This window comes from Halichoerus grypus, chromosome 6, assembly GCF_964656455.1.
Source record: "Halichoerus grypus chromosome 6, mHalGry1.hap1.1, whole genome shotgun sequence".
Lineage (NCBI taxonomy): Eukaryota > Metazoa > Chordata > Mammalia > Carnivora > Phocidae > Halichoerus > Halichoerus grypus.
In genome coordinates this window covers 30,798,631-30,820,071 of record NC_135717.1, presented here as the reverse complement: position 1 = coordinate 30,820,071, position 21,441 = coordinate 30,798,631, and the positions used below count along the sequence as shown (strand labels likewise).

The window sequence follows — 21,441 nt, the reverse complement described above, 5'->3', positions numbered from 1 at the left end:
GAGGACGGGCCTGCTAGGCCGAGGGAATGGTGGTGTAAGTCAGCATGGTTCCTTTATGGATATTATTCACTGGTTTGGTGGGAGTGTCTTTCTGCTTCGGCATCAGATAATGAAGTCCTTAAAATAAATGGGAGTGGCGTTTATACTCCAACCTACAAGAGCAAGTTACATTTATTGAGCACTTACTGTATACCAAATTCTTCCCCAGTATTTCATGTGCAGCGCAAGCCCATGGAGTAGGTACTCTCGTGTCCACTTTAGGGATGAGGGGCTAAGGCACCAGTACACCAGTACAATAGGTACCGTCCCCAGGCCCTTGTGAGCAGGAAGTGACGGGGTGGGTAAGCAGCTTCCTTTTCCAGTCCTCACGTGCTCATCTGGAAACAGGACTGGGGGTGCCCACCAGAGAGAGTTGTATGAGGTTTGAATTAAATGAGATACTGCTTCTAAATTCCCAGAGTCGGGGGTCAGATACCACCTTATCATAACCCTGATAAAATAGCACCCCCATGCTTTCTTTTTCTTCCCAGCACTGACCACTAGTTGGCATAGAGGTGTTGATTTGCCGTCTCCCTCCTTCATCCTTTTGTACTTGACTGTGTCCCCAGTGCCAGGTGAAACACTTGCTGCACGAAGGACTGTTCGTTCCCACTTCTCACTGGAGTGTCCTGAGTATGGGTGCCCGGAAAATACTAGGTGGATGTGACCGATGCTAAACATTCTGTGCCGGCTCCAGACGCCACCGAGGGACCACGGATTTGTGTGTCGCAAGACGATCAACATTGCTGTTTGCTTTTTTTTATTTGCTGTCATGTGTAAGGAGCTATCATATGTCTCCCGCCCCTGATTTTCCTGGAGTCTTGATTTAAACAGTTTCCAATTTGAGTATGAAATTATCCGTCAGTCACAGAGAGAACTCGTGCTTTCCTCGGTGGCTGTCAGAACAAGCCAGAGCTTAATTGTAGGAACAGTTGTTGGAAGAGCAAGGGCTAGTTGGGGGAGATGTGCCCCCTCCGTCCCGGGCCCACATGTAGAACACCGCCTCTCGCCTGGATGGTGGTCTCTGTCTGGCCCATCCCCCCGATCCGGTGTGGATGACACCTCGTTGATGGATTCACCGGATGCGTATTCATGTTCTCTGGGTGTCAGGGGCTGACCTGGGCACTGGTGACATCGGACCCTGGACTAACCTTGGGAGTGGCACCCCATCACTTCGGCCCTACCTCTTCAGTAGAGCAGGTCACTGGGGCCACTAACACTGGGGAAAGGGGACCACACTAGGGCAGGAAGGCCAGGAGATGGGGACCACCAGGATGTATTTGAGAAGGCTGCTTAGCACAGGAAAGTGGCCGAACACATGGACTCCTTCACATCCCTGTCCCCTTGAGGGGCACCCATGGGGGAGAGCTCCCGTAGGTCCTAACGCCAGGAGAAGGACTTCTAAATGATCACGCTGCTTCTAAATAATCATGGGTTATTTTGTGGACAAAGAGGACCTTGTAACTGGGTTTATTTTACTTTGTGGTCACGAGGCATCTGAGTAAAAATTACTGCTTCTGTTGACTTGATGGTATAGAAATAAGCAATTGACTGTGTAGAAATGTATCATACGGAACTTCTGTGGTGGGGCTTTATGTGTAGGGCCTCCCTGGTCTGGGCCTTAAATCCTATTTCTGTCTTCAGCTCTTCCCTCCATCCTTGTTGCTTGCTTTATTCTACCCCGTTGGAAATACTCTCCCGAGCCTGTAACTTCACGTGTCTTGGGGTTGGGGGAGCTAGGTATCTGAGATTTTGTACTGCTTCAGGGTGGACTGTAGGTTTTTGAGATGCAGAGGTGACCAGCACCTTTGTTCTCCGGGTACCTGCAGTTTCCAGCCAGGAGCCATGTGGGCAAGGCTGGCATGGAGAGCCCCAAGCTAGCTGGCTTGTAGGGCAGTCACAGCTCCTCAGAGCCTGAGGTATAATGGCCAACGTTTCCTGTGTTCTCCATGCCTCTCTGCTTTTGTAACAGCATGGTTTTGGACAAGGTGTGTCATCTCTGTCAGCCTCAGTTTTCCCATCTGTAAAATGGGGTGTAGAATTCTAGAGTATGCTGGGTTATGTTGTAGTGACAAACAGCTCCAAAATGTCAGTACAGAAAACACAAAATATTATGTCTCATTCACCTTACCTGTCCCTCGCGGGTAGGCTGGGCATCTGCCCCATCTCCTCACCATCTTCACACCCAGACCCAGACGGTGGGGGACGAACAAGAGAGCCTGGCCACGCACACTCGCTCTGTCTTAAGGCCTCCACCCAGATAGGACACGCATCACTTCTCTCTCATTTCCTTGGGAAAGTAAGTCCCACAGACGCATCTCACTGCAGGTGGGAGGGGGAGTGCAGCCTTGCTAGGCATCTGGAAAGAGCAGAGTTATTTGTGAGTGGCCTTGGTGACCTCCAGAGGTGGCACCTTACTTCTCAGGGTGGTTGTGAGGATTCCATCAAAGGGTGTTGGGGAAACATCCCACGTTGGGAGATGTGATCATAAAGTGGATTTTCAATGGCTCTGTGCCTGGTGTCTGTTCATTAGCCAAACTTCATTATTTACTGCCTATTGATAAGAGACAGATTGAAAATCAGGCCGATTTCTCCCTGGCAGGACTGTTTCTTGTGTCCGATTTCTGTGGTGACAGTTTGGGGCTCTAATTGAGGGTTTTGCTGATTGGCTTCCTCAGTCATCAACACCAGCGAGTGGGCGCTGCCCAGTGGTAATGAGGCCATTGTGTAGCTGGTCCTGGGAGGCAGTGGTGTGTGTTGGGGGCGGGGGTGGGGGCAGTTAACTTTTATGAGTGAGATTTCTGGAAGGTGCTGTTCTGGAGTTCTTGCTAGTCTCCACTGCTGAACATCACGACGCAAGTTGTCCAGGAGGCAGGTTCTGGAATGTGCTGTTTGGGTATTGGAGGACAGAGAGCTCAGCTTCAGGAATTCTTTCTCAGTTGCTGCTCTTCAGTGCCATAATCTTGGAGTCCTGCAGCCTGGAGCGTCTAAGGCTTATCAAGTGCCTAAACTCTTCAGTGGGATTTATTTACTCCCCGCCCCCAATCCTCCCACCCATCTGGCATTTCCAAGAGCTGACAGCACAGTGGGGCAGGTTAGGTGAGTGAATTTAGGAAATGATTTGCCCCTATAGTCACCATGTTCCTCGTGGAAGAACATGTCTTCAGCCAGCCCCTACCCTCAGTCTTCTGAAACGACCATCCCTACCAGGGAATGACACCGTCACTCTCCCTTACTTAGTCCTTCAGGAGATACTTCGGAGTGCTGCCTCTGTGTTGGGTGCTGGGATACAACACAGCAGTATTCAGTTTCTTTCCCTTACTCCGTAGTAAGCCTAGCAGGGAAGTAGTATCTGTGTGCTTTATCACAGAGAAACGCGAGGCTGGAGAGGCCAGAGCTTGGGTGGGATAGCAGGGTCGCAGTGCAAGCTTGGACCTGTCTAACCCCAAAGCCATGCTCTTTGGAGACGGCGTCCTATCCTGCTGTGGACTCGGGACCCCACGCTACCTGGTTCCACTCCCAGCTCTGCCCCTTACAACCCTGTGCCCTTACACAAGTCAGGCCACCTCTCGGAATCTGCTTCCCCATCTGTACGTAAAATGCGTCCCACAGAGCCTGGCATGGAGCGAGAGGTCAATACGTGTAACAGATGACCACAAATCTGGTGACTTAAAACAATACAACGCACGTTTTTCTCTGACCGTCCTGGAGGCCAGAAGCCTGCAAGCAAGGTGTCGGCAGCGATGGGGCCTTGCTCCCTCTGGAGGCTCTGGGGGAGGATCCTTCCTCCATGCGTCTGGGGCAGCTGGCTCTCCTGTCCCCGCCGTTCATTCCTTCTGCTCCGCACTGAGCCCCTCAGCCCACGGCCACCAGATTGCCGTCTGGTCAAGCAGCTGTGGTGCTGGTGCTAATGTTGGGGTTCTTGGTAAAATGCCATTCAGGGGGCTTCTGGGGGGCGCAGTTGGTTAAGTGTCTGACTCTTGGTTTTGGCTTGGGTCATGATCTCAGGGACGTGAGATGGAGCCCCACGTCAGGCTCTGTGCTCAGCCGGGAGTCTGCTTGGGATTTTCTCTTCCCTTCTACCCCTCTCCCTGCTCTCTCTCTCTCTTTCTCTCTCTCTCTCAAATAAAGAAATCTTAAAAAAACCCCGCCGTTCAGAAAGTGGGGTCTGCTTTAAAACCGATGGAAACCTTGAAACTATAAGGAATGGAAAATGCACCGGTACATTTGTAGCCTGGGATAAATCATTCCCAAACATGGGGCAGATGTCAGCTCATTGTAAATAACAGAGATGAAGAATGAGAAAGAAAATAAAAAGCCTTCATTCCAGAAATGAGGACAGGTCAAAGAAAGGGGAGCAGTGCCTGAGTCTGCGTTTTGACGCATAGAGAAGGAGTGCGGTCCTCAGTGCCCTGGCCCCAACAGGGGAAGCCGGGCCATGTCTGTTCTCTGCTTCTCACGGCAGGGCTGAGGGGCTCGAGAAGATGCAGGGACCTGGGAGAGAGCCTGCTGGAGCATCCCGACCTCCCCACGGGGGCCAGCCTGTTGTGTTTGCAGTGGCTGGTGAGCAGAGGTCGAGATGTCCCGGAGAAAGGAGGAGACAGGGTGGATTCTCACAAGTGGAAATGGGTCCTGATCAAACATGAGCTGAAGGGGCGACTGTAAAGTTCGGGAGCTGCCTGCACCTGCCTTCCTGTTGTCTCAGTGGAGGGAGGGGACAGGCAGTGGGAGGCGGGAGGGGGCAGGCAGCGGGAGGCGGGAGGGGGACGAGCAGCAGTCCCTGAGCGCTTACTAAGCAGGGTGGGCAGTATGCTGGGCAGCTTGCAGACAGGGTGAGGTTGCGAGCACTGGCCCCATTTTGTGGATGAGGAAAACCGAGGCGTAAGGATTCGCTGTTAGTAAGTGCTGAGACCCAGGTCTGCCTGACCTTAAGGCAGCAGACCCTGTGTCTTTCCCCGAGGACCTCGCGGCCAAGACAATCAGTATAGAGCTTCTTGAACCTCCGTGGCCAAGACTAATCACTATAGAGCTTCTTGAGAAGCAAACCCCCTCCCCATCTACCCTGGGTGCCTAAAGCAGCATCCGGGATGTGGCTTTTTTACTGGTAAGCAGTAGAAATTAAACCCCTGGGGAGAATCCTGGGAGGAAACAATCCAGAGCCACTTCACTTTGAGAATGAGTGAGCCTGCTCATCTGCAAAGGTAATCGTTGCATTTGTAATGGTAAAAAAAAAACAGTCCCTGCATGGTGTTAGCTGATGGCCCAGGCCTACCCGTGCTCTAATTACTGGAGTGTCTTCATTGCTCATTCCAAGAAGTGGCCTTCCAGAGGCGCTCGGTTTTACGGGCTCCCTCCTTCAGAGAGGAGCCTGGAATCTTGTTGTGGGACCCACGTTTCTTGGTGGAGAGGCAGCAGGTGTAGTAGAAAGAACACGGCTTGGGACCCAGCCAGGCCTGGCACATCACTTAGCCTTTCGCAGAATATGGGACACACGCTCCTACTAAAGGGTTGCTGTGCATTTCATGGATACACACAAATAAAGGCCTGGCTCTTCAAATGCCATTTCTTATCACCCCTTCTCCATCACGATCTGGGGCCTCCTTTTATTCTTCAGCCTCTGAGCATCACCCCACGAGGCTGTGGAACTCAAACATTTCTTCCTCCCCACCAAGAGGAAGTGAATGTTGCCCTGAAATCACCAATAATTTTTCTGTAGCTGCTCCGCCATCAGTTGGAGCAGGAGTTCGCCGAGTTCCTCCGTAAATGCACAGGTAGTACGTGTTTTAGGAAGGTGGGCCATACTGCCGCTGTCTTGCATCCTCAGCTTTGTTGATGGAATGTGAAAGCAGCCACAGGTGATAAATGATGTACAAGCGTCCCTGTGTTCCGGTGATGTTCATTCACAAAAGCAAGCTGGATTTGGCCCGTGGGCCGTGGTTGGCCGACCTCTGATCCTATAGTAGGGGGAGGTGCTGGGTTCAGGGCTGGAAGTGCCAGCGTGGAGGGTTTCCCCAGCGACACTCCTACCGTTGCATGCTCGCGGGGGGTGTCCTGTTGGCAAGGAGACAGTACTGGAGGTGACAGACAGGGCAGGTACCTTCTGTTTGCTTTGCAGCCTGATGTCTCCAGCAGGTCAACCCACATGCACCCCCATCTACTCCTGCTGGCAGTAACGAACTGCTTAGACCTGTCGTTTAAACATCCACAGTGCCTTTTACTGCTATTAAATGCTGCTTGGTGGCCCCTGGCTAGGTTCTAAGTGGCCGTTTCGGTTGTGTTGGCAGGCACTTTGGGAAATCCTACACGTGCACGCCACTTAGACCGCGGTCCTAGCGAGAGTGGCTCTGGATGTTTGCCCAAACCCCATATTTGCTTTGGCATCTTCTGGTTGCTCTGTGCCTCCTTTTCTCTGGTTGTTGAGTGGGAGTCAAGGGTGAGATGAGAATGAATGAGGCCATTTGTTCAGTGTTTGCTAAACTTTTTTCTTTTTTTTTTAACAAATCCAGCATGTGTAACCCTTTGTTTAAGAGGCGCTCTTCCTTGGAAACTCGAAATGGGGATCGGATCAGAGTAGATCCTGTTCCTGCTGGAGAGTGTGTGTTGGGCGGGGGGAGAGGGGCCTGTGGCCACAAAACTCCAGGGACAGCTACTAAAATCCTGGGAACCTGCCAGGAGCGGGTAAGAACCCCGTGTAAGGTATGAGGTGGTCGGAGCCCACAGCCAGGAGGGGCAGCCCTCACGGGGCTGTTCCTCCTCAGGCCTCATGGTCCTCGTCTGTAGCAGGAGTAAACTTGGATTAGTTGGTGCTCCCAGCTCGTGATGATGGGCCTACATCTTTCCCTCGAGATTGGCTGAGGATTCTTGAGAACTGCTTTACATCTTAGTAAGTTAAGCCTAGAGAAACGGGAGACAGTCGCTGATTTATACTTTCTTACAGGTGAGCCTTACCTCTGTCGGTGGAAAGGCGGTGAGCAGAGAGGTTGGCAAATCTCCTCGTGCTTACCGTCGAGATGGGGTGTGTGTGTCTCCTGGCTCTTCCCCCTTGCCTGCCTCCCAGGCACTACTCTCCAGCCAGAGAGACTAAGCAAAATGCCAGCTAGCCCAGGCTCTCCCTTGCTTACTTCCCCTTGGGGGCTTCTCGCTGTTTGAGCACGGACCAGAGTCCTGCTGTTTTCCCTAGGTACTTCAACCTCCTCTCCAGCCAGCCTCCCTCCACGCCACTTTGCCCTGTCCCTCTCTCAGACGCCTTAGCTCTCCTTTTTCTTTTCTGTGGACTTGCACACCATAACGGTGTTGGTAGGTTGTCTGAAGACGGGTCTCCCCAGCTGGATTATATGCTACGTGAGCCCCAGGCTTCATCTCTCCTGTTCACTGCCGCCTCCCTGGCGCTAAGGTGTCTGGCCCTTAAGAGGAACTTAGTTCGGGTTTGTGGACTCAGTGTCTGGATGGCTGGCAGGTGTTTGCATCTGTGGAATGGAGCAGTTGGCCCTTCACTCGTAGGGGAGGGCTGCCGGGCCCCAGCCTTCTGTCCTTGCAGCACCCTTGAACTCCACCCAGGATTGATGGGAGTGATTGCCGCATAGCAGGCTCTTGATCTCCACCAGACGCTGGCGGAGTGGTCCTGAGGGGTCCTGAGTGGTCCCTCACAGCTGTCCCGCGGGGCAGCTTCTGTTGCCCCGTTGTACTGGAGGAAGGCGGGCTCAGAAGGGTAGTGGCTTGTTCGAGGCGACATTATGAAGTCAGAACTCAGTCCCAGCTCACCGAAGTCCCAGCCCAGCCCTTCTTAAAAAATTATTTATTGATGAAGAAATCACAACATGTTTTCATTTGTCAAGAGCTGATAAATAGGGGCGCCTGGGTGGCTCAGTCGTTAAGCGTCTGCCTTCGGCTCAGGTCATGATCCCAGGGTCCTGGGATCGAGCCCCGCATCGGGCTCCCTGCTCGGCTGGAGGCCTGCTTCTCCCTCTCCCACTCCCCCTGCTTGTGTTCCCTCTCTCGCTGTGTCTCTCTCTGTCAAATAAATAAAATCTTTAAAAAAAAAAAAAGCTGATAAATACCGCTAATATCTCAGAATCCAGAAACGCAAAGCAGTTCTATTAACCATCTGACACACTTCTATAATACTTTCTCTTTTACACTTTTAAGCTGTATACTGTGATAGCCTCTTTATAAGACAGTGACGTAATGTCATTTCCTGTGCAGAGACTAGAAAGGTAATTTGGTCATTCATTTGATCATTTGGTTGATCAAAACTTATTTTTTCCAACATTCTACTTGAAAATTTTAAAACAGCTGTGTTAAAGAATTTTACCAGGAACACCTGTGTACCCACCACATAGATTCTGCCATTAACAGCTTACTGTACTTACTTTATCTTGCATCCTTCCATCCATTGCTTTCTCTCCTTCCCTTTTATATCCCCTCAATTCATCTTTTTTCAAAATGCATTTCAAAGCAAATTGCAGGTATTAGCCCGTCTTCATTGCATGCTCACTGAGTTCTGACAAGTGCCTGCACCTGTGTAGCATAAGACCCAGAACTTTGCTATCACCCCAGAATGTTCCTTGATACCCTTTCCCAGTCAGTCCCCACCACCTACCTCAGAGTTAGTCACTATCCTGCTTTCCCCCTCAACATAGACATAATAAGTTTTCCCCTTAGTTTAAAATTTCAAGGTTGATACATTTATTTTTTGAAAGGGTGACTACTCTTGAATGTAGTAGAACTTGATAAGGTATAAAGTTGTACAGTAAAAAAAAAAACAACTCTATCTTCCTCACGCCCTTGCTTTTCAGAGCTCTTCCCGTAAAGGCGTCCACGGTTGGCTGTTTCTTGTGTGTCTTTCTGGAAATGGTTAATACAGATGCGTGTCTATCTTCCAGCTTCTTGGTGAAACTAGTACTTTACCTGACCTGTTGTTTTGGGTCTTGCTCTTGTCACCTGACATCATATGCTGGAGGTCGTTTCTTGTTAGCAGAGGATGTCTGTGCTGTTCTAGTCCTTGTGCAGTTGGGCTCTGATGGTACCATTTTATGGAGCTATTTCATTGCTGGTTTCCTGGCTCTTACTGCCGTCAGTGGTATTGGGTGTATGTCCCAGTAGAGCTGGGTGCACGTCTGTTGTCCGTGCATCTTCATTACTTGCAGAGAAACGTGATGTTCATTCTTAGTCGACTAAATACTTTCCTCGTGCCCCTTCCCTGAAATTCCTTTGCTCCATGTATCCATTTCTCTATCTGTTCATCTCTCCATCCAGTGGGAACATTCACTGAGCAACTAGTGTTTGCCTGATACCATTGTGGGCTCTGGAAATACTGTCCTTGGGACCCTCATAGTCTTTTTGGAGAAACTGACCCATCAAAACCTAATTCACAGAAGTGTCCTAGTCTGCACTGGTTCAAGTTTCCAGGGCTTCCCAGACGATAGCCTAAAAATCTCCTGAAAGCTCTTCGTTGCCAATGCTTTACTCGCCACGGAGAGTCTTTGACCTCAGCTGATTTTTTTAAACCGCATGAATGCCTCTCATTGTTCGTAGAACAAAACAACAAATGAACAGATAAACCCAGAAGCCTGAAAGTGGTCCAGACCTGGGCTGGCTGCCTCCGGCGGGCCCAGAAAGCCCAGGCTGACCTCGTGCTCAGGGCGCAGGCCAGGGCCTTGGCCAGCCATGCTGGAAGACAGCTGTGCCGTTGCATGTTTTGTTCCTTATTTTAAAAAATTAGAAAGTAGGGTTGTAGGGGGGGCCGGGAAATAGTGGTTGTTTTTGGCAGTGCAAAGTGAGGGTTAATTGCTTAAGGGAAGGCTATTTGAAAAGTTCGATGAGGGAGAAAGTGACTCTGGAAAACATAAATCATGGGTGTCATTTCATGATTGGGACAAAGATTGGCTGCTCCATAATATCTGCCTTTTGCCTTTTCTTCTGAGCGGTAAATCTGAAAGCCGTGTAATTAGAAGAGAGAGAATACAATTCTCTTCCTTTGATTTTTCTTATCTCCAGACCAAGTTATCCTTATCATGCGTGAAGATTGCGAATTCGCTACAAAGCAGTTTCAAAATAGATTGACATTTCAGTGTGGAAATACAGCTTATATTATCAACCATTTCTTCCGTCACAAATACTAATTCAGTGTCCGCGCTGGGCCAGGTGCTGGGCCAGGCTGCCACGTGTCACAGGGCAGTGTCCTCCTGCTCCCAGGGTGGGGCCGGTGCACAGACAAGCTGGAATGCCGCCGTGGCCAGCTGTGTGGCATGATCCAGAGATGTGGCACTGGAGGGCCACTTAGTTTTGGCGGTCAGGGCACTCCTAGGAATGCGTATTTTAGCCAAGTCTTGAAGGGTAAGAAAAGGGCCAGCTGTACAAACAGGTTGGGGGAAGAGAGTAGGGGAACATGACTTGACATAATTCTTGCTTCAAACGTTATTTGAGCATTAAAGGTGCGAATACACCGGCACATAGTAGGTGTGGAACACATGTTGGGCGGGGTCCCCGCGTCTTTGTGGATTCTTTCTCATAGGGCACTCAGAGACAGGTTGTCGGAGACAGGTAAGGGAGGAAGAAACTTCTCTAACAGGCAGGAGGAGGCTTCTCTAACCGTCAGAATGCCCGATTTTCTGCTAGTCCATTGAGACTTGATGTGTTCTGCTTGGAGTCTTTGGGCTGACTTGTGTATCCAAAGATGGGAAAGGACCTGGGATTTCCTGGGGTGAAAGCCAGCCACCTCGGACTGGGTAAGGCCTATGCCTTGCTCCTCTAGGTCCGGTGTGGCATCAAAGAAGACGGGCTGTAAGAAAGGCTTAGGGTTTTAGACCCATGTGTATACCTGTGCACATCTGCTCTTGAGCGGTTGAGTCTTTACGGACCTTCTTCACTCCATCAGAGGTCTCTATACCAGCACAGCCTCTTCATTGTGGATCTGGGTTCCTTCTTCCAGGCCTCCCCTTATACAGAAGCAAAATGCAAAGACTGGGGACTTTATAGTGGGAGGCAGCATAGCTTGGTGATAACAAGTGTAGACTCTGGAGCCAGACCCACCTGCATTTGACTCCCACCTCTGTCACTTACTAGCTGAATGGCCCTGAGAAAGTTACTTTTTGGGATACCTCTTGCTGTATGTCAAACCACACCAAAACCTGATGACTTCAAAACACAACCCTTTTCTTTTTTTTTTTTTTTAAAGATTTTATTTATTTATCTGACAGAGAGAGAGACAGCGAGAGAGGGAACACAAGCAGGGGGAGTGGGAGAGGGAGAAGCAGGCTTCCAGCCGAGCAGGGAGCCCGATGTGGGGCTCGATCCCAGGACCCTGGGATCATGACCTGAGCGGAAGGCAGACGCTTAACGACTGAGCCACCCAGGCGCCCATCAAAACACAACCCTTTTCTTACACTTCATGATTCTGTGGGTTGATGGTGCTCAGTGGTTTTGCTCTGTCGGCTGGGGCTGCAGTCATCTGGGGCTCCACTGAGCTGGACATCCAAGATGGCACACTCATTCTTCTGGCGGTTGGTGCTGGCCTCATGGCGTCTCTGATTCTTCTGTTTATCCACACCGAATCCTCTTGTCCTTGCCTGGGAAATGGGCGTGATGCCTGTGCCCACAGGGCTGTGAGGAGGAGGAGGATGTGGGAAGAGTTGTGATGCGAACGCGCTTCGTAAAGCAGGAAGCCTTTGACGATGCTTGGTGGTGGTGTGTGTATGTTTGCAGCCCCCCCAGGACTGGAAGCGAGGGCAGCTGCAAGCAAGGGGAGTATGCTGTGTCCCCCTTTGCTGCCCCTGCTTGGATCCTGATTCTGGAAGTAGAAGGAGGTAGAGTTTTTCCTGTGGCTCTGGCAGTTGGCTGATTAGTTGTCTCCTCTCTTCCTCCCTCCTTCCCTTTGTATTTAAATAAACATTTATGCAGCACATGTGTTATTCTTTCTGGCAGAATCTCTTTTATCTGAGCCCTTATCCTAGGCTTGAAGAATCCCAGTCAGAGCACCAGGGTGAACCAGTATCTGAATTCTGAATGTGAGGGGCTGTGGTTAGCTGGCCCGTCCCTGCTCCCCAGCACCCCCTCCGAAACCCAGGAAACTGGCCTGTTCCTGCTCCCCAGCCCCCCCCCCCAAAAAACCAGGAAATCCTGAGTCAGGAGAGGTGGGGGAAGCTTCTTTGCTGATGCACCCCGGAAGCGGATTCTCTCCCGATCCATGTATCTGTAGCACCTGGGCTGTTTGTCCAGGAGGATCCAGGGATCAGGGCTGCTGTGTTTCTCCAGTAACGGGCTCTGCCTTTCCTGCCCCCCGCCTACTGCTGCGTGGTTCCCCAGACCACAGGCCGCATGTGCACCTGCCTTGTCTGCAGGGCCAGGGAGAAGGGAATGAGGGCATCCATGCTGCTGATCGCTTTTTTATGCGCCCTGTTGAGGGTGAACCAAACAGGCTGTATCTCAGAGATCCGTCCTCCAGGATTGCCTGTAGCTTCAGGGGGTGTTACAAGGGATGTTTGTGGCCAGTGGCAATAGAAAGTTGATTTTTCTTGCAAAATACTCCCTGCCCCACACTTTTTTCATTGCCAGGCTGTGGAGTAAAATGAGCTTTCTGGATGAGGTCTGTAAACCCCAGATGATATCTGGTACCAGTCTGGATAGACAGCATGAAAAGACAAAATGTTAAAATTGCGTAAGTTTGGGCATCGGTGATCAGCATGCAGGTGCTGTCGAGCTTGGCCTGATTTGCAGGATACATTCCACAGAGGTCGGAAAGTTGACAGATCCTTTTCCAGCGGAGTCTCCGGAACTCACGGACACATGTAAATGTCTCCCGGCTTGCTGATACCAATACGGCCACATAATGAGAAGAAAAGCTCCTAATTCGGAAGAGTTTAACACCGCCCAGCTACATAGATCCATTGTCCAAAATGCTTCCTAAAAACCAACATCCCTGAGGGTTAACTTATCCGTGAAGAAAATGCCTTTCGAGAATCGATTGTTTTAGAAGAAGCTTTTTTATTCTTAGCATTGTAAAGTGATGTCTTTCCTTAAAGCCCTCACCTTCTCTTTTACTTGAGTCCTCTGGTCACCTTTTCCCTTCAGCTTGGTGGGCTCAACCCAGTCAGAACCTTCCCTGTTCCCTCACCCGGTTCCCTGGGTCCAAGCTCTGTGCACTTCCAGTCTGAAATGAGGTTGATTTAAAGGCGGCGGCGTGACGCATGTAATGGTGTGGCAGGTGTCTTCATAGCCTGAGAGCCCCTCCTCCAGTCTGCTTACCTGTTTCTCCCATCATGCCAGAATAGCCTTCCCCAGACCCAGGTGTGGAGGGGGAGGCTCAGGGAAGAGAGGCCAAGAGCCGCCCCACAGCTGCTGGAGAAGGCGCTAGAGTCCTAGCCGTGTCCACAGGGCTCCGTGCGGAAGCGCCGAGGGGAGAGTGGTGTCTGCACGGTGATGTGCCTTCCGAGCCTCCTCTTGTCCTTTTCCATCCCACGTGCGTAAGAGAAGAACGATGGAAGGCAAAGTCTCTATTTTCTGGCTTTCTGCATTTTAGCCAAATGCATTTTTGTGGTGGGTGGATTGGAAAGAGTATCTTATTTACTTCACACAGTAATATGAGTGACTCTTAATATGTAATACGTGTCTGTTTATGGTTACATGGGTAATGCACCTTCATTGGAGACAGTACAGGAAAGTTCAAATACATAACACAGATCCATCTGTCTTCTCCCTCCCCGAGCTCTGCCAGGGTCATCTTTCTGACCTGCTTCGTTCTGACCTGATACGTGGACGTCCTAAGTCATGTTGTTACCCAGACTGGGCATTTGCAGCTCCCACAGATACCAGGAGCTGTTTTCTGTGCCATGAAAAATTTATCAGAAGCACTCTTTTGGTGGGATAATAAGGTTATTTTTTTAAAGATTTTATTTATTTATTTGACAGAGACACAGCAAGAGAGGGAACACAAGCAGGGGGAGTGGGAGAGGGAGAAGCAGGCTTCCTGCTGAGCAGGGAGCTCGATGCGGGGCTCGATCCCAGGACCCCGGGATCATGGCCTGAGCCGAAGGCAGACACTTAATGACTGAGCCACCCAGCCGCCCCAGGATAATAAGTTTTTATTTAAATGTTTAATTGGCAGTACATTATTTCAAAGCTCCAACGATGTAAAGGAGTGCTTAATAAAAAGCCTTTCTAGTCTGTGCACCAGCTGCGCAGGCCCCCACTCCCACCTCCTGGTGCCCACAGGGTGCCCCTTTTCTAGGTGTCTTCAAGTTCACTGCTGATGCTTCTTGATGCAAAACCAAATACAACTTGATAGTCTTAACTCTCCACTTTTGCTCCCCAGGTGCACCCTGCTTCGGCTCTTACTTGATCTGTCCTGGAGATCTTTTCATTACAGCACATGGAAAGCTATTTTGTTCTTCAAAAGCACATTTAAAATATTTTTCTAAAGCAATTGATTCAAAAGATACATTTTTTTAATCTTAATGGAAATACAGCAAATGAAAATTCAGCCTCTTTTTTTCCCCATTCCCACTCCTACTGCATTATCAATGATAGCCACTGTTAGTTTTCCTATATATTTCTCCAGAATTATTACTATGCTTGTACTCTCATGAGTGTGCATGTGTAACTGCTTTTTAAAAAAAGAAATCAGGTCATCTCATACGGACATGTCATAATTTCCCAAATCATTTCTGTATAGTTGGACCTTTAGGTTGTTTGAAAAAAATTTTTTCAACTTGTCTAAGCAATGGAAAGAGGAATGATCTTTGATGTAAATTCTGGCCCATGTCTTTGATTATTTCGTGTAGATAAATCCTGGGAGTGAGCTCTCTGGGTCAGAGGATGTGACATTTGTAGGGACTGTGGGACACAGCCTCATGGCTTCCCTAGTAGATTATACCGCCCCTCTTCCCAGCCATCCATAGGAAAATGACGCTCACCCTCACAGCAGGGCCACACTCAGACCCAGCCCAGGGAGTGCCTGGTTTTTTGAAACCAAGGTTTTCTCAGGTCGGCGGTAGACAGGTTTCTCCCTATTGGGTTTGAAGGAATCTCTCAATAGCAACTTCCTAGCAAAAGCTGCTGTAGAGCCCATGGTAACTGCTTAGCTCCACACACCTGCCAAGGGCCCAGGTGGGGTGGTTCTCCCTGCGAGCTGCCACGTGTGGCGTGAGAGAGAGCCCTGGGGCTGGCGGGACAGATCCTGTGTTGGTGCAAGGATAGCAGAACACCCTGCCTCTCTCAGTAATTGCCACGTTATCCGTACAGGGCACAGTTCCTGGGAACTTGCCACCTGCCAGGCACTCTTGTGCACGCCCTGCAGGCAGCAGGTCTTGTGTTCGAGACGACCCTCTGAGGTGTGGGACTAGCCTACTTGCTCTACACGTGAGGACAGTGTGGCACAGAGCAGCCCAGGGATTGGCTCATGGCCACAGGGCCGGGAACCCGTGGAGCGGGAGTTTATCCTGACCTGTGTGCCCCCAGAGCCGAGCCTCCAGAACCATGGCCTTCTCCTGCCGCAGAGGGAGTTACCTTCTGTGTCTCCAGCCCCCTGGAAAGGGCTCAAGTCGTAGCTTCTTCCACCTTGTAGCTGGTTTTCCCTGTGTTTGCTGCAGGTTTATAGCAGCAGAAGTTGCTTTGAAGTTGGACAGACCTGAATTCAGATCCAGTTCCTGCATGTGTGGCCTTGGGCAAGGTCTCAGCCTCCCTGAACCTGTTTCCTCATCTGTGAAGAGTGTGTGTGTGTGTGTGTGTGTGTGTGTGTGTGTGTGTTGGGGGGGCTTGTTAGGGAAATTGATGAACATGATAAATGCTCTTGCCCTCATGAGCCCACACCCTCCCCTGTTGCCCTTGGTCTTCCCTGTTTCCATTGGCATCCTTCCATTCGATCAGAAGCTCCTTCCCTGGACGTAACGTCACTGTTCCTGGGGCAGCTGCTAGTGCTGACCATTTTGCGAGCCGCTTTACGTAGAACCTGCCATCCTGCGGGGCAGTGCAGTTTCTGTTACCCAATCACGTTCTCGCGGGGCCCTTCTGAGTCAGCGGCAGCAGCTGTGTTCTGCCTTAAATTGCTCATGCATCACGAGGCGGGAAGGATAGAGCCATGTGGGGGCAGACGTTGGCCTTTTGTGTTTACGTACTAGGTGTGTCTGTGTGTGTGATGTTCATCATGGTGACAGTGGATATTTTTTCCACTGCTCATTTGATATCTCGCATCTCCCATCCTAATTAGGCCTTTATAGCTCCAAAATTACATGATTTTACAGGCCTGCTATTATCTCAATAGGATTAACAGTCCGTTCTCCGTGAAGATAATTGAGATCCCTCATGGTGGCATATTTTTATTACCATAACACCGTCTCTAACCCATCCTTCCACAAAATCTCTTACTGTTTCCCAGTAACTGCTTTTTCACCTCATTCTGAACAGGAAATGTTAAGGGATCTTTGAGAGGCAGAATTCTTAGGTGATTATGCAAACCATGGTAACCAAGATGCGCTTTTCTCTCTCCCTTCCCCCTCTCCCGATGGCAGGTGCCTGGAGATTTGAGTCAAACATCCGAAGACCAGAGTTTGTCGGATTTTGAAATGTAAGTCCACGGCATCTGCTCACGAGGGGCCCTTTAGAAATAGGACTCTGTTGTTGGGCTTGTGTCCCCAGAAGACCACAGGGGAAAACTAAAATCACTGTTGAAATCTGCGTGGGCCAATTTGGTTATCTTGGAGGTGAGAAGTTGTTCGCCTGCAGCCAGAGCCTGGCCTTCAAATGTGTTTAATTTCTGTTCCTGGGTATTGGAAAACAATTAATTTTTTTTGGCCGACATTTAGGATTTGGAAGCTATCATGTAAGAATGTAAATTTCATTTTAAAAATTAAAAAAAAAAGGCTCCGATCCCTACCAGGCCACAGTGGGAGCTGAGTCGCGGCTACATCCCTCACACAGGGCCTGTGCTCTTCTGCTGATCACGGTCGTCTGTCTGTCCCCGTGTCCCCCCCACCTCCACCCCTGGTGCCTGACTCTGGCCTGCTGCTCTCATTTCATTAGCTGAGTGTCTCCTGGAGGAATATGAGTTTATAAACCCTGAAGTTACTGGAAACCATAGTGGTTCAGGGCATGGGTCTGATTGGTTACTGGCTGTGATTCTGTCTGGTGCCTCTGACAGTAAACTCCTGAAGCACTTAGTTGGTCTTCAGACTATTTCAGATCAGGTTGCCTTGGGGTTTGGACAGGTAATCCCCTTGGGTTGGTAAAGACAGTGGAGCGGGTCCCAGCTTAGGGCCCCACAGAGCCTCCCTCTGCTCTCATTCAGTTGTCCCGAGCAGAAGGTGGCCCAGCCTCCCTGAGAGCAAGTGTCATCTGGGCAAAGCCCGCCTCTGGAGGGCTAGGGTGGGGCATCAGAAAGAGCATTTATCAGAGCCAGGCTGACCCTCCCTGCCGTCCCAGCTACAGGATTCACACTGCTATGACCTTGGGCAAGCCTCTAGACCTTGCTGGGCCTGAGTTCCTCATTCATACGGTGAAGGTCACGCTGCCAACCTCACAGGGCAGTGGTGGCAATGACAGGGAGGTGATGAAAAATGCAGAGGGTTCAGGAGGCCGCTCAGTGCTTGGGTGGCTGTCAGGCTGGTGTAGGGTGAGGGGTCAACGTGAGGCAAAGCTATGAGGGATGGATATCGGAGGTGAGCTTGCCCCCTGTGGGCCTGTGGGGGGAGCGGGGGTACAGTGTGAAGAGGGTTATGGGGTGGCGGCCTGTGGGGGGAGCTGGGCAGAGAGGTGAGAGCTGTAGAGGAGGGGTTTCAGAGGCCGTCATGAGGCAGAAGGCTCACCATTATAGCAGAAAGCAGTCAGGCACTTCCTGGGGCGGGGGTGGTCATGCCAGGTCCTTGATGGAGGGCATGAATAAGACTTAGTCCCTGCCCTCAAGCAGCCACTGCCTGGTCCGGCTCCATCATCTCTGTCCCAGAGGTTTGCAACCCCCTCCCTTGGGTTTGTGCATCTCCACTAAAGCCGAGGGAAGTGCCATTTTCCTCTCTCAAGATGGAGGCCCACATCCCTCATGTAGTTTGCACAGAAGGCCCTTCCTTGCTGACCTCTGGTTTCATCCTCAGCCGTCCCCTGTCTTCTCCCTGCACACAGCCCCCGTGGCCACCGTGACTCCTCTAACTCACCTGGTCTTCCCTGCTCGGGATCATTACTTCCAGACTGTTTCCTCCGTGCCAGGCATTGTTCTCACCCACTGAGTCCCTTTGACAACCCTGTGACATGGGTATCGTCCTCCCAGAGAACACACTGAAGGCAGGATTCAAACCTAGGAAGTCTTCATCTGGGCTGTGCCCTTCACAGATGTTAATCTCCCTGCCTGAAGCACCTTTCCAGCCTCAGCCTACCCTCCCCAACTTGGCTCACTCCTAGTACTCCCCAAAGCCCCTCCCAAAGACCGTTTCCTTAGCCTCTGTGATGCCTCAGCCCCCCACCCTGCCCCCACCCTCACCAGCGCCTTTCACTGTCCTGAGATCCAATATTCCTTGGTGGCACTAACAACAGTGATAACTAAATAATGTCCTTTAACAGTTGGAAATATCTGTGTACCTAACAACCGAGCCCCAAAACTTAGCATGTGAAACTTGACAGAAATGAAAGAAGAAGTAGGTAGCTCTGCAGTAATAGTTGGAAATTTCAATACCCCACTTGCCATGTTGGGTAGAACAACTAGAGAGAAGACCAGCGAGGAAACAGAGGACTCGAACAATCTGTAAACCAGTTAGATCCGACAGGCATCCGTAGATCCCTGAGCAGAGTATACTTTCTTCTTAAGTGTACTGGAACATTCTCTAGGCTAGACCATACATTAGGCCACAATACAAATCTCTGTAAACTTAAAAACATGGAAATTACACAAAGCATCTTCTTGGGCCTTAGTGGAATAATCGTTAAGGGAGTTGTCTCTCTCTCACTCCCTGAGGGCGGGGACTGTGTCGGCTTGCTTCCTTGCTCTGTCTCCAGGATCTAGAGTAGTGACTGCCATGTAGTCACAAAAGAGTGAGCAAATGAATCAATATCTAGGAGAGAGATGGTCATGTAAATAATTCTTTTAAGATTTTATTTGAGAGAGAGAGAGAGAGAGAGTGCATGAGCAGGGGCAGAGGGAGAAGCAGACTCCCCGCTGAGCAGGGAGCCCGATGTGGGACTCGATCCCAGGACCCTGAGATGACGTGAGCTGAAGGCAGATGCTTAACCGACTGAGCCACCCAGGCACTCCAGCAATTCTTTTTTTTTTTTTTTTTTTTAAGATTTTTAAAATATATTGTTTTGAGAGAGGGAAAGAGAGTGCAAGAGCAGGAGCAGAGGGGAGGGTCAGAGGGAGAGGGAGAAGCTGATTCCTTGCTGAGCAGGGAGCCCACGCAGAGCTTGATCCCAGGACTCTGGGATCATGACCTGAGCTGAAGGCAGACGCTTAACCACCTGAGCCATCCAAGTGCCCCTCATTTTTTTTTTTTTAAGATTATTTATTTTAGAGAGAGAACACAAATAGGCGAGGCAGAGGGAGAGGGAGAGAATCTCAAGCAGACTGCACTGAGTCTGGAGCCTGATGCAGGGCTTGATCCCACAACCCTAAGATCATGACCTGAGCTGAAACCAAGAGTCGGACACTTAACCAACTGTGCCACCCAGGAGCCCCAGTCATGTAAACAATTCTAACACTGTATGGGAAATGGTCTGAAAGGGAGAAATGCCTAAGCCAGCCAGGGGTGTCTGGCCCTTACCAATCAGGAAGGTTAATGAAAAGCAGATTGTTCGGTACATTTCTGCACTGCACCCACCCCCTTGACAGAAATGAAAGGGGAGCACTTAGGCCCTAGTACAGTGGGAGACCTTTACAGGAGGAATGCCATTAGATGTACAAACCAACTTGATGGCTCAGAATTGCAGTTTTTACTTGGAGCTCTGAGGAAGTGATGAATTATTTTGCCCCATGAAGGAGGTCAGCACCTCATCTCAGAGCTTAGAAGAAATGCTGCTTCAGGAGAGAACCATTTCTTTGTGAAACGAAACTGCTCTCCACTGTAGAGATTGGGAGGCCACTGAGTCATGGGATCTTCCACCATTGTCTCCAATTGTGTTCTAAGCACAGGCGCATGGCTATGAGCTGCTCTTGAGAGAGGAGGAAAGTTCAGGAGAAAGCATTTAGCCCTGGGACGACTCTAAGTAGAGGCCGGGACTGGAACCTCCCAGCCCTTCCAGAATTGTGCATTACCGTTTTGGTAACCGTCAGGATTGATCTTCAAGCATTAGCGACAGTCAGCCCGTCTGTCCGCATGCCTTGGATTCAGCCGGTGGGAGATTGGTGGTGGCGGGTATGTGGGCCCAGAGATTCACAGTTAGGTGAAGGTCATCACATAAGACAAAACTCACAGAACTCAGAACTGAAGGGACCCTTGAAGACCCCTTAAATATCCTGTGAGCATTAACTGCAGTACTATAGATAAAAGCACGGAGTCCTATGTTGTAGGTACTCAGTAAATGATTTGCACTTGAATTTAAATCTTGGTTTATTGGAGCCAAACACAGTGTTTCGAAAGTTGCAAGAGGGGTGTTTGTGCCTGCCTTCCTGGTTTCCCCTTTCCCGCCCCAAATAGCTGTTGCTTGCCTAGCCATGGACGTCGGCCTCCTGAGCCCTTTTGTGGAATCTGATCTTAAAATGGGTGCCAGGGTCTAGAGCGAGCACAGCAAGGAGGCGGTGTGACTCCTCCGGGTGCTCCAGGTACCCTGTGGTCATCAGTGCACGTGACCCTCCGTAGCTGCCTGGGGGCTTCCAATTATCAACCCCTTTTTCAGATGAGGAAACAGGTTTAGATAAATTCTGAGTCACGGTGACTCAGTTGTAAGAATGGAAGGGCAGCCCTTTCTCATTCCAAAGTACAAACTGTGTATATAAAGAACAAACACACATGGATTAAGTCCCTTCAGAATAATGCTGGGGGCTAGGTGAGCAGGCTCACACTGGCCCCGGGGCTTACTCCTGTGCGTGACAGATGTTGTCACCAATTGCTTGTGTGTAATGCCTCTTAGAGAAGATGGTTTCCTCTCTCTTTCTTGGTAAATTAAAATGACTAATTTTGATCTTTCTTTTTGGTCAGATCAAACCGGGCACTGATCAACGTCTGGATCCCGTCGGTGTTTCTCCGGGGCAAAGCGGCCAACGCCTTCCATGTGTATCAGGTGAGCCCCTGGTTTTCAGTTGGATGTCCCCGCTCGGGTGGAGCGGACGGCTATTCGTGGCGCTGTGGTCTGTCTGTCTCTTGGTGATGGAGCGCTGTACTTAGGAGGCCACGGCCTTCCGGCTGCCCCGCCTCCCTGAGGAAGGAGTCCTTCCCTCATTCACACAGGAGGGACTGGGGTGGAGCCTCTTCATGCCGGTCAGGCCTCATGGTG

The 21,441-nt window shown here is 50.4% G+C and overlaps 1 protein-coding gene across 1 annotated transcript in view; it reads left to right on the top strand.

Annotated features, from left to right (window-relative positions):
- SNX29 (sorting nexin 29) overlaps positions 1–21,441 on the top strand; it is a 505,967-nt gene that overhangs the window by 337,324 nt on the left and 147,202 nt on the right. Inside the window, exons 17-18 of the mRNA XM_078074795.1 lie at positions 16,542–16,597; positions 21,147–21,228. Of these exons, the coding sequence (XP_077930921.1) occupies positions 16,542–16,597; positions 21,147–21,228 (138 nt within the window). The remainder of the gene's footprint in view (positions 1–16,541; positions 16,598–21,146; positions 21,229–21,441) is intronic.